Source organism: Dromiciops gliroides, chromosome 5 (assembly GCF_019393635.1).
Source record: "Dromiciops gliroides isolate mDroGli1 chromosome 5, mDroGli1.pri, whole genome shotgun sequence".
NCBI lineage: Eukaryota > Metazoa > Chordata > Mammalia > Microbiotheria > Microbiotheriidae > Dromiciops > Dromiciops gliroides.
This window is the reverse complement of record NC_057865.1, coordinates 226,801,872-226,815,329: the sequence shown is the minus strand read 5'-3', so window position 1 is coordinate 226,815,329 and position 13,458 is coordinate 226,801,872. Positions and strand designations below refer to the sequence as shown.

The window sequence follows — 13,458 nt, the reverse complement described above, 5'->3', positions numbered from 1 at the left end:
ACATCAAACTTTTCAATTCTAAAAAAAATATTATGGGGCAGCTAGGTGGCGCAGTGGATAGAGCACCAGCCCTGGAGTCAGGAGTACCTGGGTTCAAATCCGGCCTCAGACACTTAACACTTACTAGCTGTGTGATCCTGGGCAAGTCACTTAACCCCAATTGCCTCACTAAAAAAAAAAAAAATTAAAAAAAAATATTATGAGGGCAATTGTTTAATTTTGATGTTCAGACATAGGGTTTAGATATCAAGATCAGTAATGCAAAAAAAAAAAGACAATTCACAAGTCACTGAAATCTGTAAGCAATTTCCATAAACCTCCTGGTAGGTCTCAGACATCTTTTCAAATTAAGGTCCCTCTGTAAGATGACAGAATGATATCAACATTTTCATTTGCTCATACAACAAATACAGAATATAGTTCACATCTGTGGAATGTTTTTGCACTGGGAAGTTTGGGGGCTGAGAATGAGAATGGAGAAGTATCTATTGTAATAGAACGAAGTTTGCCCAATCGCTAAGAAACAAATGTCTTGGTCACACCAAAAGATTCAAGCAAGAAAGAAGCCATTTGGTGTTTATTTCAGTAACAAGTCCAATGTCCATATGCACATGAGCCAAAGGAGACTATCCTCGAAAGATGCTATAAATGAGCCACATTTTCCAGCGAACTTGGTATTCTGAATCAGCTTCAGATGGAAAGGAGTGAGAAATATAACACAAATTAATTTTCATTTGTTTCTGAAGACCTAACTTCTATAAATACCTATATCTGTAACCTTAGAGATTGATGCAAATTATAAACAAAGATAGCAAAATTATCCTCCCACATGTCTGCCAAATTCCTTTTCCCAAAACACCTATCTAATCATATTACACCTCTACTCAAATCTCCTATCACCTCTAGGATAAAATACAAAAAGTCAGCCTGCTGTTGAAGATCCCATCAGGCTCCCACCCACCTTTCCAAATTTATTTCATAGTCCTACTCCAGGAACACTACATTCCATTAAACTAAACTGGTCTGCTAGCTGTTCTCCTCATTTGACACACTATCTCCCATCTCTGTCTTTTCACAGATTTTCAAAGTTGTTTCCCTTTACAATATTATAATCATTGTACAAATTGTCCTCTTGTTCTGCTTACTTCACTCCACAGTAGTTCACAGAAGTCTTTTTAGTTGTTCTGAATTGATATGTAGAGAAGAAAAAGTACTAGGATGTATTCCATCCCCACCTCTGCCACTTAGAATCCCTAGATTCCGCCGAGGCTTGACTCAGGGTACCACCTACTACAAGAAGCCTTTCCCAGGTTCTTCCAGGACCTAGCTGTTAGTATGGTTTTGATGCTATTTTGTGTGTATTCACCATAGCTCTGGTCAGCCTGGCCCATAGTATACCCTATACGACCTCCCCTACCCACCAAAAAGGCCCCACAAAAGCTCTCTTAAGACAGAGATAGTTTCTTTTTTTTTTTTGTCTCTATATCCATAGCACCTAGAACATTGCTGTGCACAAGGACAGTTAATATTAATGGAGGTGAATTACAATAATTATGAGAGGAAATAGAGGAGAGGGCTCTGGCAGCCTATAAATAGACAGTTACCTCCGCTTAGGGTGAACAGATTTAATGGGGCACAGGAGAGAAAGAGAGAGAGAGCAACACAGTGTCCTTGGGATATTTCTGGTAAAGTTTCTCTAAGATATTTACTATTTAAATTTCCTTGGGCCCATTTACCGGAGCTGAAATGAATGGGAATGGACAGGAGGAAAAGCAGAATTAAAACATACACAGGCCAGATTTCATTGAATGTAAGAGATAACCAAATCTAAGTCAAAAGGCTTCATACTGCCACGTTCCCAATAATAAAACTACTTGTTCTTTAATGGGATCAGTTAGGGGCTGTCACCAAAATAATGTGTCAAATTCACAACATAAAAGGCTAAACCCACAGCTTTACAAACAAGGAAGAAGACAAGATTCTACAGGGAGGGAAGCATCTTTATTTAGAGCTGCTGCATTGAATTACCTTTTCAGTTTTACCATAACCCCAAAGAAAAATAGCTCACATGTATTCCTGAAACAGTGATCAAACCAACCCTGCTCAGGATGTAGAGTGGCTCAGTTAATAATTTTTAAGGTCCAGAATGTCCCTGGAGTCTATTCTGTTTTTGCTGCCCCTAAATCTTCTCCACATTCAAACCGCAAAAAATCAACCACAGACACACCCTGGGGCTTTACATACTGTCCCAATGTGATGCTAGGATCCAGCAAATAGGGCTGGGCAAGCATTTTTGTTTCCTCTTCTCCACCAGGCTCATCTTCCATCGAGCCTACAGACAAAGGAGCCATTCCCACGACATGCTGCCCAAGTCGTCGACCAATGTCTTCAAGGTTCGATTTCTCTTCAGATGTCTGACAGATGACTAGTGCACCATATTTCCCAAGTACCATGTTACTGAGAGAGGGACTGTGCACTGCTCCATGTACATAGGAACCAATGTAGAATCCATGTGGAACAGTCACCCACGCAGCTCGCTTAAGAGTCAAGTTTTCTCCCAGTTTGCCTGCAGAAAAACAAAACTTAAGCAGAACTATCACAATCCTAACCTGCTCCAAGTGGTCGCGGCATGTTGTGCACAGATAGCCAACCATGCCTGGAATGTGCTCCCCTTACTTCTGTCTCCCAGAAGCCCTAGCCTTCTTCAAAGCCTGGCTCATACACCACCCCTGAGGCAAAGCCTTTTCTGAAATTACCACCCTCCCCTACACCAATGGGGCTCTTTCCCTCTTGAAATCACCTTTGGTGTAATGTTACATCATTAAGAAAAAGAGAGTATGAGATCAGGCACCTTTCACAACTACTGCTAGGAGAAAAGTTTTCACCAAAGAAGAGAGGATCAATCAAAGGAGATAAAATGAGCAACTTTTATGGCATAAAACTGAAAAGATTTAAAACAAAATCAATGCAGTGAGGATTGGAAGGGAAGCTGCTAGCTGGGGCAAAATCTTTGCAACACATTCCTCTAATGAAGGTATGATATCTAAAACATAATCAACTAATACAAATACATAATAATAAGCTATAATAGGAAAGTCGGCCAAAAGAAAGTAATAGTTCTCAAAACAAGAAGTATAAGCAATCAACAACCATATTTAAATATATACAGATTAAAGCAACTCTGGGGAATCATTTCACCTTCATCAGATTAATGAAAATGACACGAAAAGAAAGACAATTGTTAATAGAGCTACACAACAGTGTTGGTGGAACTGGAACTGGTCATACCACTCTGGAAAGAAATATGGAACCAAACTATGACTTTGGACTCAGAGCTATCACTACTATACATGTACTTCAAAGAGGTCAGACAGAGGCAAAGAACCCATATCTACAAAAACATTTATAGATGCATTTTTGTGGTTGCAAAGATCTGGAAACAAGGTGGAAGTCAGTTAATTGGGGAATGCCTGAACAAATTATAGTATATGAATGTAATGGAATATTGTGCATCATGAGAAATGCCAAAAGGGGCAGATTTAGAAAAACCTGAAAAAGACTCGTATGCACTGATGCTCAGTGAAATAAACAGAACAGAAGAATAATTTATATAATGATTATAATACCATAAAGGAAAGCACAGTTTGGAAACACTAAGAACCCTGGTTAATGCAATCACCAATAACAACTCTAGAAAACTAAGGATGCTGGCTTTCCACCTCTTAGCAGAAAGGTGATGGACCAGAGGTGCTGAAGGAGACATAACATTTTCATATATGCCCAATGTGGACATTTTTCTTGCTTGTCTACACCATTTGTTATAAGGGAGATTTCATGGAGGAAAGGGAGGCATTAAGGGGAATGGGGGAAGTGATAGTGATGCAAAAAAATTATCAATTAATCATTTTCGAAATACACAGAACAACAGTAGGAAAAAAGATAAGTGAATCAGTGTACTACCAAGTTAAATATAATAGATACTTTAAAAAACTGTAATTAAGAGTCAGTTTCATAGTTTTCCTGTTCCTCTTTTTACATGGATATCTTCATATTTGTTGAAATGTGTCAAGTTCTTAACAAAGAATCTTAAAGCCCAGTTCAAATAACACCACTGATAGGTCTTTCCTTGCCCCCCCCCCCAATTAGTGCTCTTTCCCTCTTGAAATAATTTCTAATGGTCACACCATTTAAAGAGAGAAAATGAGATAATATACTTTCAAAACTATGGTTAGAGGAAGAAAGAATTCTTAATTTTAAAAAAAGATAGATTATCATAAAAGACAATAGACAATTCTGACTACATTAAATAAAAAGCTTCTGAAAAAAATAAAATTAATGGAAAATTAGAAGGGAAACAATGGAGTAGGAAAAATATTTGCATTAAAATATTACCTAAATCTCATAACCAAAATATATAGGGAAGTGCCACAAATGCATAATGCCAAGAGCAATTCCCTAATACAGGCACTGACAAACTCCAGCCCACAGGTCAAATCTGGCCCACCCCATTTTTGTTAAGCCAGCTAGCCAAGGATGGGTTTTACATTTTTTAAAGAAAAATATAATTGTATTTTAAAATTTGTATTACATTTTAAAATGTTCTTATGGGGGGATGGGGGAGGGGGTAGTGCTGATCTGGCCTACAGCCATCCTTTGGTGATTCCTGCCTTATCTAATAAAATAAGTGGCCAAAAGATAGAAACAGCTTACATAAGAAGTACACACTATAGGGGCAGCTAGGTGGCGCAGTGGATAGAGCACCGGCCCTGGATTCAGGAGAACCTGAGTTCAAATCCGGCCTCAGACACTGTACACACTTGCTAGCTGTGTGACCCTGGGCAAGTCACTTAACCCCAATTGCCTCACCAAAAAAAAAAAAAAAAAAAAAGAAGTACACACTATAGATGAACATTTGAAAATATGTGGCAAATCACTAATAGTAAAAGAAAAGCAAATGAAAATAACTAAGATTTTACCTCATAGTATACAAATTGACAAAAATAACAAAAGAGGGGAAATAGTAAACGTTGGGGAGCTTGTGGCTATAATACAGGTACAATGATCCATTACTGGTAGAATTATGAAGTGATCTAAATATTCTGGATATCAATTTGAAACTTTGCAAGAAAAATAAAGTGTCTTTATCCTCTGATACAGTGAATACAATACTAAATATAGACCCCAACAAAAACGTCTAATAATTGTTGAATAAAATGACCGTATACCCAAATATTCACATCAGCACTTGTTGCAGTAGCAAAGACATGGAAACCAAGAGGGTACACATCATTTATGAATGGCTGAAAAATTTAGGCTATATGAGGGTAATGGGGAAATGATGTGCAGTAAAAAATGATAAATATGAGGAATTCAGAGAATAATGGAAATATCTGAATGAACAGATGCAGAGCAAAGTAAGAAGAACCAAGAGAACAAACACACAATTGCAACAACCAGGTAAATGGGGAAAAAAATCATTAAAAGGATGTCAAATTCTGAATAACTAAAAAAAACTAATGAATAGCCTAGTGAATAGATAATGATCTGAAAGGTTTTGAAATGACAAAACGCATTAATGTACAATTTTTTTTAAATTGTAGATAAAGTTTACATACTTTGTGTTTACTTATATGTAAACATAAACTCCTTGAGAGCAAGAACAATTTCCTCTTTGTCTTTGTTTTTCTAGCATAGTCAGTGCCTTGTCAGAGTAGGGGCTTAAATCAACATTAATTGAATGGACATACCACAAAAAACCTGTCAAGACTGATAGGAACTGTTACAATGTGAAGGAAGCAATGCTAGGAGAATATTGTACACAGTAACAGCAATATTTTGACAACAATCAATTGTGAAAGACTCAGCTACTCTGATCAATACAATGATCTAAGACAATCCCAAAGGACTAAAGATAAAAAAATGCTATCTATCTCCAGAGAAATAACTGATGAACTCTGAATGCAGCATAACATGGTTTTTCCCCCACTTTATTTTTCTTTCCTTTTTTTTTTTTTGCAACATGTCTAATATGGAAATATGTTTTGCATGACTTCACATGTATATTAGGTAGCACATTGCTTGTCTCCTCAATGGGTGGGGGAGGGGCTGGAGGGAAAGAATTTAGAACTTTAAATGTTCAAAAATCAATGTTAAAAATAATTTTTAAAAGAAATATGAATACACTTACTAGCTGTGTGACCCTGGGCAAGTCACTTAACCCCAATTGCCTCACCAAAAAATAAAAGAAAGAAATATGAATGGGCATGATACTTTAGATAGAGAGAATATCAAAAGTGGTATAGCAGGGCACAGCAAAAATCCCAAACTTAAAATGAATAGTTTCAATATGTATTCTCCCTGAAAATTTTTTTCCCAGAGCTGCTCACAAGAGCAAAAATTACCTGGAGTTTCCTTTTTTTTTTAAATCAATACTACCCTCTAAAAGAACCAAAGGGGATGGACCAGCAAAGGGATGGGAATAACTATCTCTGATTTATTCAAGAGAACACAATATACATAAATACAACACCCCAGCGAGTTATATCTTGAAGGTATAGAAAAGAGATGTCCAGAAAGGAAAACTAATTTTAAAAATAAGTCAAGAATCTACTTAGTTGTTACAGTAATTCCCCAGGAAAAAAAAAAAAAAACAAGGCTAAAACACCCAAATTCTTCCAGAATTACTTAACAAAACCCCCTATGCATCTACCTAACCTGGTTTCTCATCTATGACTCACTAATAGTTTGCAGACAGTAGGAGATGATCTGGTAAAAAGAACTGTTATTGTCAGTAACTTCTGATAAGCAGCTGGTTTCCCGGATTCAACAACCATCTTCCCCACACCCTTATTCCCAACAAGAGGAATGCAAAATAAATCAAAATTCCCCTCACTACCCCAGCAATCTACATTGGGCAAGTTCACTGGAAAGATTCCCACAACCCCCTAACTGTTCATTCTTTCCTGGAAAATATGACGTCCATACAACTAGACAGCTAACAGTCTATGGATTCACATAAGTAGAAGCCTGAATATCTTATAAACTACTTCCATTACTATGATTTTGGTGCTTTGAGAAAGGATTGTAAGATTTTTCACAAAAGTCTGCCTAAGGGGAACCGATTGTTGATTTCTATTTTCAGCCTCAGTCTAGGGTCTCTTGCCAGCACTCACCAATACATAATGTCAACTGGTCCTTGAGAGAGTCTTCTCTATTAGGTCCAGCTCTAAGCCGAGAGAGCTCAGCTGTCTCTAGAAAACCCTGAAATACACACAGAAAGGAAAGCAAAGATCAATTTCCAATATACCAAGCTTACCTGAACAGCACTAATCTCTTCTAAATAAAGCAACTTAAGCTTTGTAAGTGTAAATTTGGACTCATAACATTTTCTCTGTCATATCAGTAATATTATACATTTATAATATATTTTTACATAGATCCTATTCTATCACCAATGCCCTTAGGGAGCATTCTAGGTAATTTCAGAGTTCAAAAGTACCTCAAAAATCATTTAGGTCAATCCCATCATTTTAGAAAAGTAAACTGGTGCCAAGAGAGATGGAGTTGGGCCATACCTGACTCTTGGTTCATATTCTTTTACCCATGCTATGTAGTCTTATAAAATCCCACCGTTCTCTACACAAGATAAATGTTTTCAGGTTCCGTGAAATAATATTTTATTGGGGCAGCTAGGTGGCGCAGTGGATAGATCACTGGCCCTAGAGTCAGGAGTACCTGAGTTCAAATCCGACCTCAGACACTTAACACTTACTAGCTGTGTGACCCTGGGCAAGTCACTTAACCCCAACTGCCTCACTAAAAACAATAAAATAAAAAAAAGAAATAATATTTTATTCCCTGTGTCTCTGCTCATGAGACAGTTTGAGGGACAAAAAAGTGGTGTGGATGATTGTTTTGTCAGCTGGACTACATTAAGAACATAGTAAAATTGTGTCTTTTCTAATCTGACTATCTAGTAATTCCTTTCTTTCGTCATTTTAGATGCAGAGTCTGGGTCACTCTGTATACGCTGGTTGACCATAAACCCAAACTCACCTTGTTGTATGTAGAGAGCTGCTCCCTCAGACTCTGACAGTACAACATGGTTCCAAGGGCCACTTGCTGGACCAGTTGTTGAAACTTTACATTTCTAGAAACAAAATCTGTCTCACAGTTCACCTGCAGGTAAAGATTCATGATGTAAACAATGGTTTAGCGGCAAACCCACAAAAATGAGAAAGGTTTATCTAATACAAACCGAAGTAAGGCAAAGCTGTATTTTAGACATAACTGCATCTTTTCAAAATACCTTTCCTATGGCAGTAGAAGACCAGAAACTTAAGTGGCTCTTGCCATGATGGGTTAGGCAACATATCCTATGATATGACTGTGAGTTTATTACTAACCTGGACCTTCTTCCCTTAACTCTATCTCCTATCCTCCACTCTGGACCCTAGCTTCTTAAACTGTGGGTCTCAACCCCATATGGGGTCCTGTAAGTGAATGTGGGGGTCAAGAAAAATTTGGCAATAGTAAGAGGTTATGTATACTTAAGCTTTATAAGCATACATTTAGACTAATACCATTTTCTCTGTCATATTGGTACCTATATACCTACACCTCTCCACCCAGGATTAAGTAAAATTTTCTGTGGCAAAAAGGGGTCATGAGTGGAAAAAGTTTAAGAAGCCCTGGGGGAAGCTGGGTGGTGCAGTGGTTAAAGCACTGGCCCTGGATTCAGGAGGACCTAAGTTCAAATCTGGCCTCAGACACCTGACACTTACTAGTTGTGTGACCCTGGGCAAGTCACTCAACCCTCATTGCCCCGCCAAAAAAAAAGAAAGAAGAAGCCCTGCTCTAGCCCAATCAACTTATTTGAACTCTCCTTTCTCTTTTTCTGATCTTTTATCCACAGTGACACGTAAACTACTTCCATGTCCTCTACCCTCCATCAGCTAATCTACAAAATTTCTAACTTCTTCAGGAAACCCTTCAAGACTAGACCAAGAAGCACAAGATTCATATCTACCTTCAATTAACAATTCAAATATTTAAGCAGCACCTACCATGTACATGAAAACTACTAAAGTCCTAATCAGAATGTGACATGGAAGTAACACTAAGATCTCAAAGGCTATGCCACTGGGATAAAAGCTCATCAAGGGCCTACCAAGCTGGAAAGGTTTCAAGTCCAAGCCAATTGATATCTGTTATTTGTTGTCCAAGGACTAAACTAACTAAATCTGAACCAGGCTGGCAGAAGGGCAAAGAATTTTTTAGCCAAAACATCTCTCAAATACAATTTGCTAAGTTATGGAGAAGCTGTGACAGGCATCAGGAGAATAACAACAACAAAGGTGAAGGAATGGATGGCTGAAGTTAAAGGCAAGGAACTACAGTTGATACCAGAAACACAAAGAAGTTAATCAAGTGTCTTCACTCAAGGAACTTACCTCCTAAGCAACAAAGAAAATGAGAGCTAGGAATAGACATCAGACCTGTGACTTCATTGGCAGGGGAACTCCGAAGGGAGGAACTCCCTCTAGCGAAGCAGGCTCTGCAACTTCTGCAACCTTCTCTGCAACTTATTATCTCAAGTGACTTGCCCAAGGTCACCAAGTCGGTCTGAGTCAGAAGTGGGACCTGAATTCCCAGCCTTCCTGGCTCCAAGACTAGCTTTCTATCCATTATACAATACTGCCTCTTTGAAGCAGAGACAAACACAAATTAGAATAAAAGTGCATTGGAGAGGTACAAAGGAGAATGAGAGACACAAGATGGGCCTCTCCTCAACACTGCTTTGTACAATTATACATAAAACTATCACTGAGACCATGTCTACTGATGACTTTTGATGACGCCGTCCACTCAGTTTCACTGTAATAGACAGCTCTTCTGGAGTTTATTACTTTCCCATCCAAAATGTCGAGTACAAACAAACAAAAAAATGTCGAGTACAAATATAGTCAAATATTTGAGGACCAAGAACTAATTCTGGAAACTGGGCTCACCTCTACCATTACAGCTGAATTCCCTTCCCGTAACAATCCGATCAGCCCTTCCTTAGTTTTTCTTCCCTGAAGTTTAGTAGCTTTGCTCCATCCTTCCTTCTGGGCCTGCTTATGTAGCCAAGCTTCTGCCTGAAAATTATAGGAGAATTAAAAAAAGATGTCAGACATAGAATTCTGGAGCTGCAAGATTATAAATGTTTTCCTGTCTTCAATTTCTCTCTGCTTCCTCTGATGCCCAAATTATTTAATAAAATGATAATCTGGAGTGTAAGGCAAAAAACAAGTCTCGTAACAGTGGGTTCCTGAGACAAAAGGGCTTCATCTCTTGCTTCTAAGTAGCTGAATACTGCTACATCTCTGAAACAGCTACGGCAAAACATTAAGAATAATGGCAGGGGGGCAGCTAGGTGGCGCAGTAGATAGAGCACAGACCCTGGATTCAGGAGGACCTGAGTTCAAATCTGGCCTCAGACACTTGACACTTACTAGCTGTGTGATCTTGGGCAAGTCACTTAACCCTCATTGCCCTGCCCCCCCCCCAAAAGAAGACTAACGGCAACTGACATTTATTATATAGTACCTTCCTGTTCCACCTGCTTCATAGATTTACTTTGAGAAAAGCATGTATTTGGCCAATATGTAAATATGTTTTGCATGACTTCATACGTATAATTTAAATGATGTTTATTCTTCTCAATGGGTGGGGAAGGGGCTAGAGTGAAGGAATCTGGGGTTCAAAAAATTTTTTTAATGAACGTTACAAATAAATAAATGTATCCCTTCCCTCCCCCCACAAAAAGCACACATGTATTATGATCATTTCACAGATGAGAAAAAAGGCTCAGAGAAGTTAATCGAGTCCTCTACAGTTGCACAAGACATATGCATTAAGAGTACGAGAGTCAGGGGGCAGCTAGGTGGCACAGTAGATAGAGCACTGGCCCTGGATTCAGAAGGACCTGAGTTCAAATCCGGCCTCAGACACTTAACACTTACTAGCTGTGTGACCCTGGGCAAGTCACTTAACCCCAATTGCCTCACACACACACCCCCAAAAAGAGTATGGAAGTCCAAGTTCAAGCTTCCTCCCATTTCATCCCAAGAGTTTACCACTTGAGAGGCACATGGGTATCTTCCTCCCAGGAGATATGGGGCTAGCTGTAGTCCTGAACTCAATTCTCCCCAGGCTAAGATACCACAGGCTTTGCCTGCAACAGTGGCTAGAGAGCTAGATCTGGAGTCAGGAAGACCCATTTAAATCCTGCTCTTAAATCCTTACTGTGTCAGCTAGGCAGGTCACAACCTTAGTTTCCTCCTCTTGTAAAATATAGGTCCTACCTCTCAGGATTGCTGTAAGGTTCAAATGAGGTAATTAATGTGTATAAAACCCTTTGCAGGGGCAGCTAGGTGGCGCAGTGGATACAGCACCAGCCCTGGATTCAGGAGGACCTGAGTTCAGATCCGGCCTCAGACACTTAAACACTTACTAGCTGTGTGACCCTGGGCAAGTCACTTAACCCCCATTGCCCTGCCAAAAAAAAAAAAGAAAAAGAAGAAAACCCTTTGCACACTTCAAGCACATGTTAGCTGTTGGGTGCTTAATAAAATGCTGGTTGCCTGATTGAATGAATGAGAGGCATGATTCACTGACACTTTTGCGGTGAAACATACCCACTTATAAATTAGCTTCAACACAATTACAGTGGGAAAAAGGGAAGCAGTTCTTAAACTTTCAAAATTGACAAAATACAATTGGTTTCTTTTATAATCTTGTGCATTTAAAAACATTCCTCTGAGAAGGGGTCCATTGGCTTCACAGTCTATTCACTCAACGAACACTCATCAAACTCCCACTAAGTGCCGGGCGCCCTACCAAGCGCAGGGGATACAAAAGTAAGCAAAAGACATTCCCTGCCCTCGAGGAGCTCGGAATTCACTAAGTTCACCAGACAGCCAAAGGAGTCTCTGCAATCGGAGGACCTGAGTTCAGATCCAGCCCCGCCTATTCCCACCTGTGTCACCATGAACAAATCAACTTAAAGCAGACGTCAGTTTAAGCTCAATTAATGGGGCCTCGGTTTCTTTCCCCACCGGAGGAGGAGGGGGGGGGGCTCCCCGGCCTCCCTCACCTGAGCCAGGTCGCCACCGCAAGTTTCCAGCGCTTTTTTGCAGTTGGTGAAGGAGTAGCCGGTCTTCTGCCTCAGCTTCTTCAGGTGTTCCTTGCGGGACGCGGCCTCGGGCCCCATGGCTCCCGCGTGGAGGAGGTGGGACCCCAGGTGCAGCTGGGGGGAGGGGAACAGGCACGAGATGAGATGGGGAGCAGCCTGGGGGGAGGGGAGGCCGGACTCCAGGGGCACCGGGGAGGGGGGGGGGCAGGCACGGGATGAGGAGGGGGAGCAGCCTGGGGGGAGGGGAGGTAGGATGGGGGAAGCAGGTATGCAGGGGACTGGAAGGACACAGCCTGGGGGGTGGGGGTGGGGCGGCAGGGGGAAAGGGAGCTGGGCCGCCCTGGGCTCCAGGGAGGACACGAGCTCCACCACCACATTCCCTTACCTGCCGGCTCCGGGACCCCAAATGCTGAAAAATTCTCAGCGACCAAAAGAAGGACATGATTTTTTTCCGACTCTGGCAGCAGCAACGCGCCTGTCCCAGAGCGCACGCGCGCGCGAGAAGACCAGGGTGGGGGGTTGGGGTGAGGAGGGAAGAGACGAGAAACCTACGGATCAACGGCTGGGACAAACTCAACAGAGCCGACCCTAAACTAGGGAATGGCTGAGGACAGCGCCATCTATCGGCCAGAGGTTCTCCGGCTCGTTGGGCGTACAAGGAGAATGGAACGTCGAGCAATGATTGGCCACAGCTGGAAAGGAGGTGGGTCATGTCGCCAAGACTACTTTACAGCGGTGGCCAGTTGCAGTAGTATTCCAAGGCTTACTTCTGGTGAAGAGGTGGGGAAGGCTGGGGGCGGAACGATAAATCACGTTTATACAACACTTAAAATAATTGGCTCACAACGCCCCCCAAATGAGTTAAACGGAAAAAAATAATCACCCCCATTTTATAGATTAGTAAACCGAGGTTTAGAGAGGTGCCTTTTTACACGACAGATCCAGAGACTGAGCTCCTTAAGGGCAGGGACTGCCTTTTTGCCTTTCTGTGTATTCCCAGCGCTTAGTACTGTGTCTGACACATAGTAGGCACTTTAAAATTGCTTCCCAAGTCCTGTACTCTTTCCACTAAACCGTTCCAACTTCTTTTAGGAAGAGACTAGCCTGCTGCATCCTAACTGCACCCCCTCCCCAAATGAGAAGTTTAATGTGTTTAGGCACTTCATTCCCCTGTGTTGCTAAGTATAAAACAGGTAGTCTGAGGCTCTTTTTCTTCCAAAGCCTAAAAACATAAAGTTTAGAGCCTTAGATGCAGAAGATACTTTTTTGTTCTTGTTTTT

At 40.7% G+C, this 13,458-nt stretch overlaps 1 protein-coding gene across 1 annotated transcript; it reads right to left on the bottom strand.

The window, feature by feature from the left end:
• Nucleotides 1-1,982: 1,982 nt before the first annotated feature.
• TSFM (Ts translation elongation factor, mitochondrial) lies at nt 1,983-13,424 on the bottom strand. Its single transcript, XM_043966454.1, has 6 exons — nt 12,564-13,424; nt 12,140-12,292; nt 10,011-10,139; nt 8,056-8,178; nt 7,173-7,260; nt 1,983-2,566 (listed from the first exon to the last, which is right to left on the bottom strand). Exons 1-6 carry the CDS (start codon nt 12,888-12,890, stop codon nt 2,160-2,162), a joined length of 1,227 nt encoding a protein of 408 aa, XP_043822389.1. The 5' UTR covers nt 12,891-13,424; the 3' UTR covers nt 1,983-2,159.
• Between the last annotated feature and the right edge of the window lie 34 nt (nt 13,425-13,458).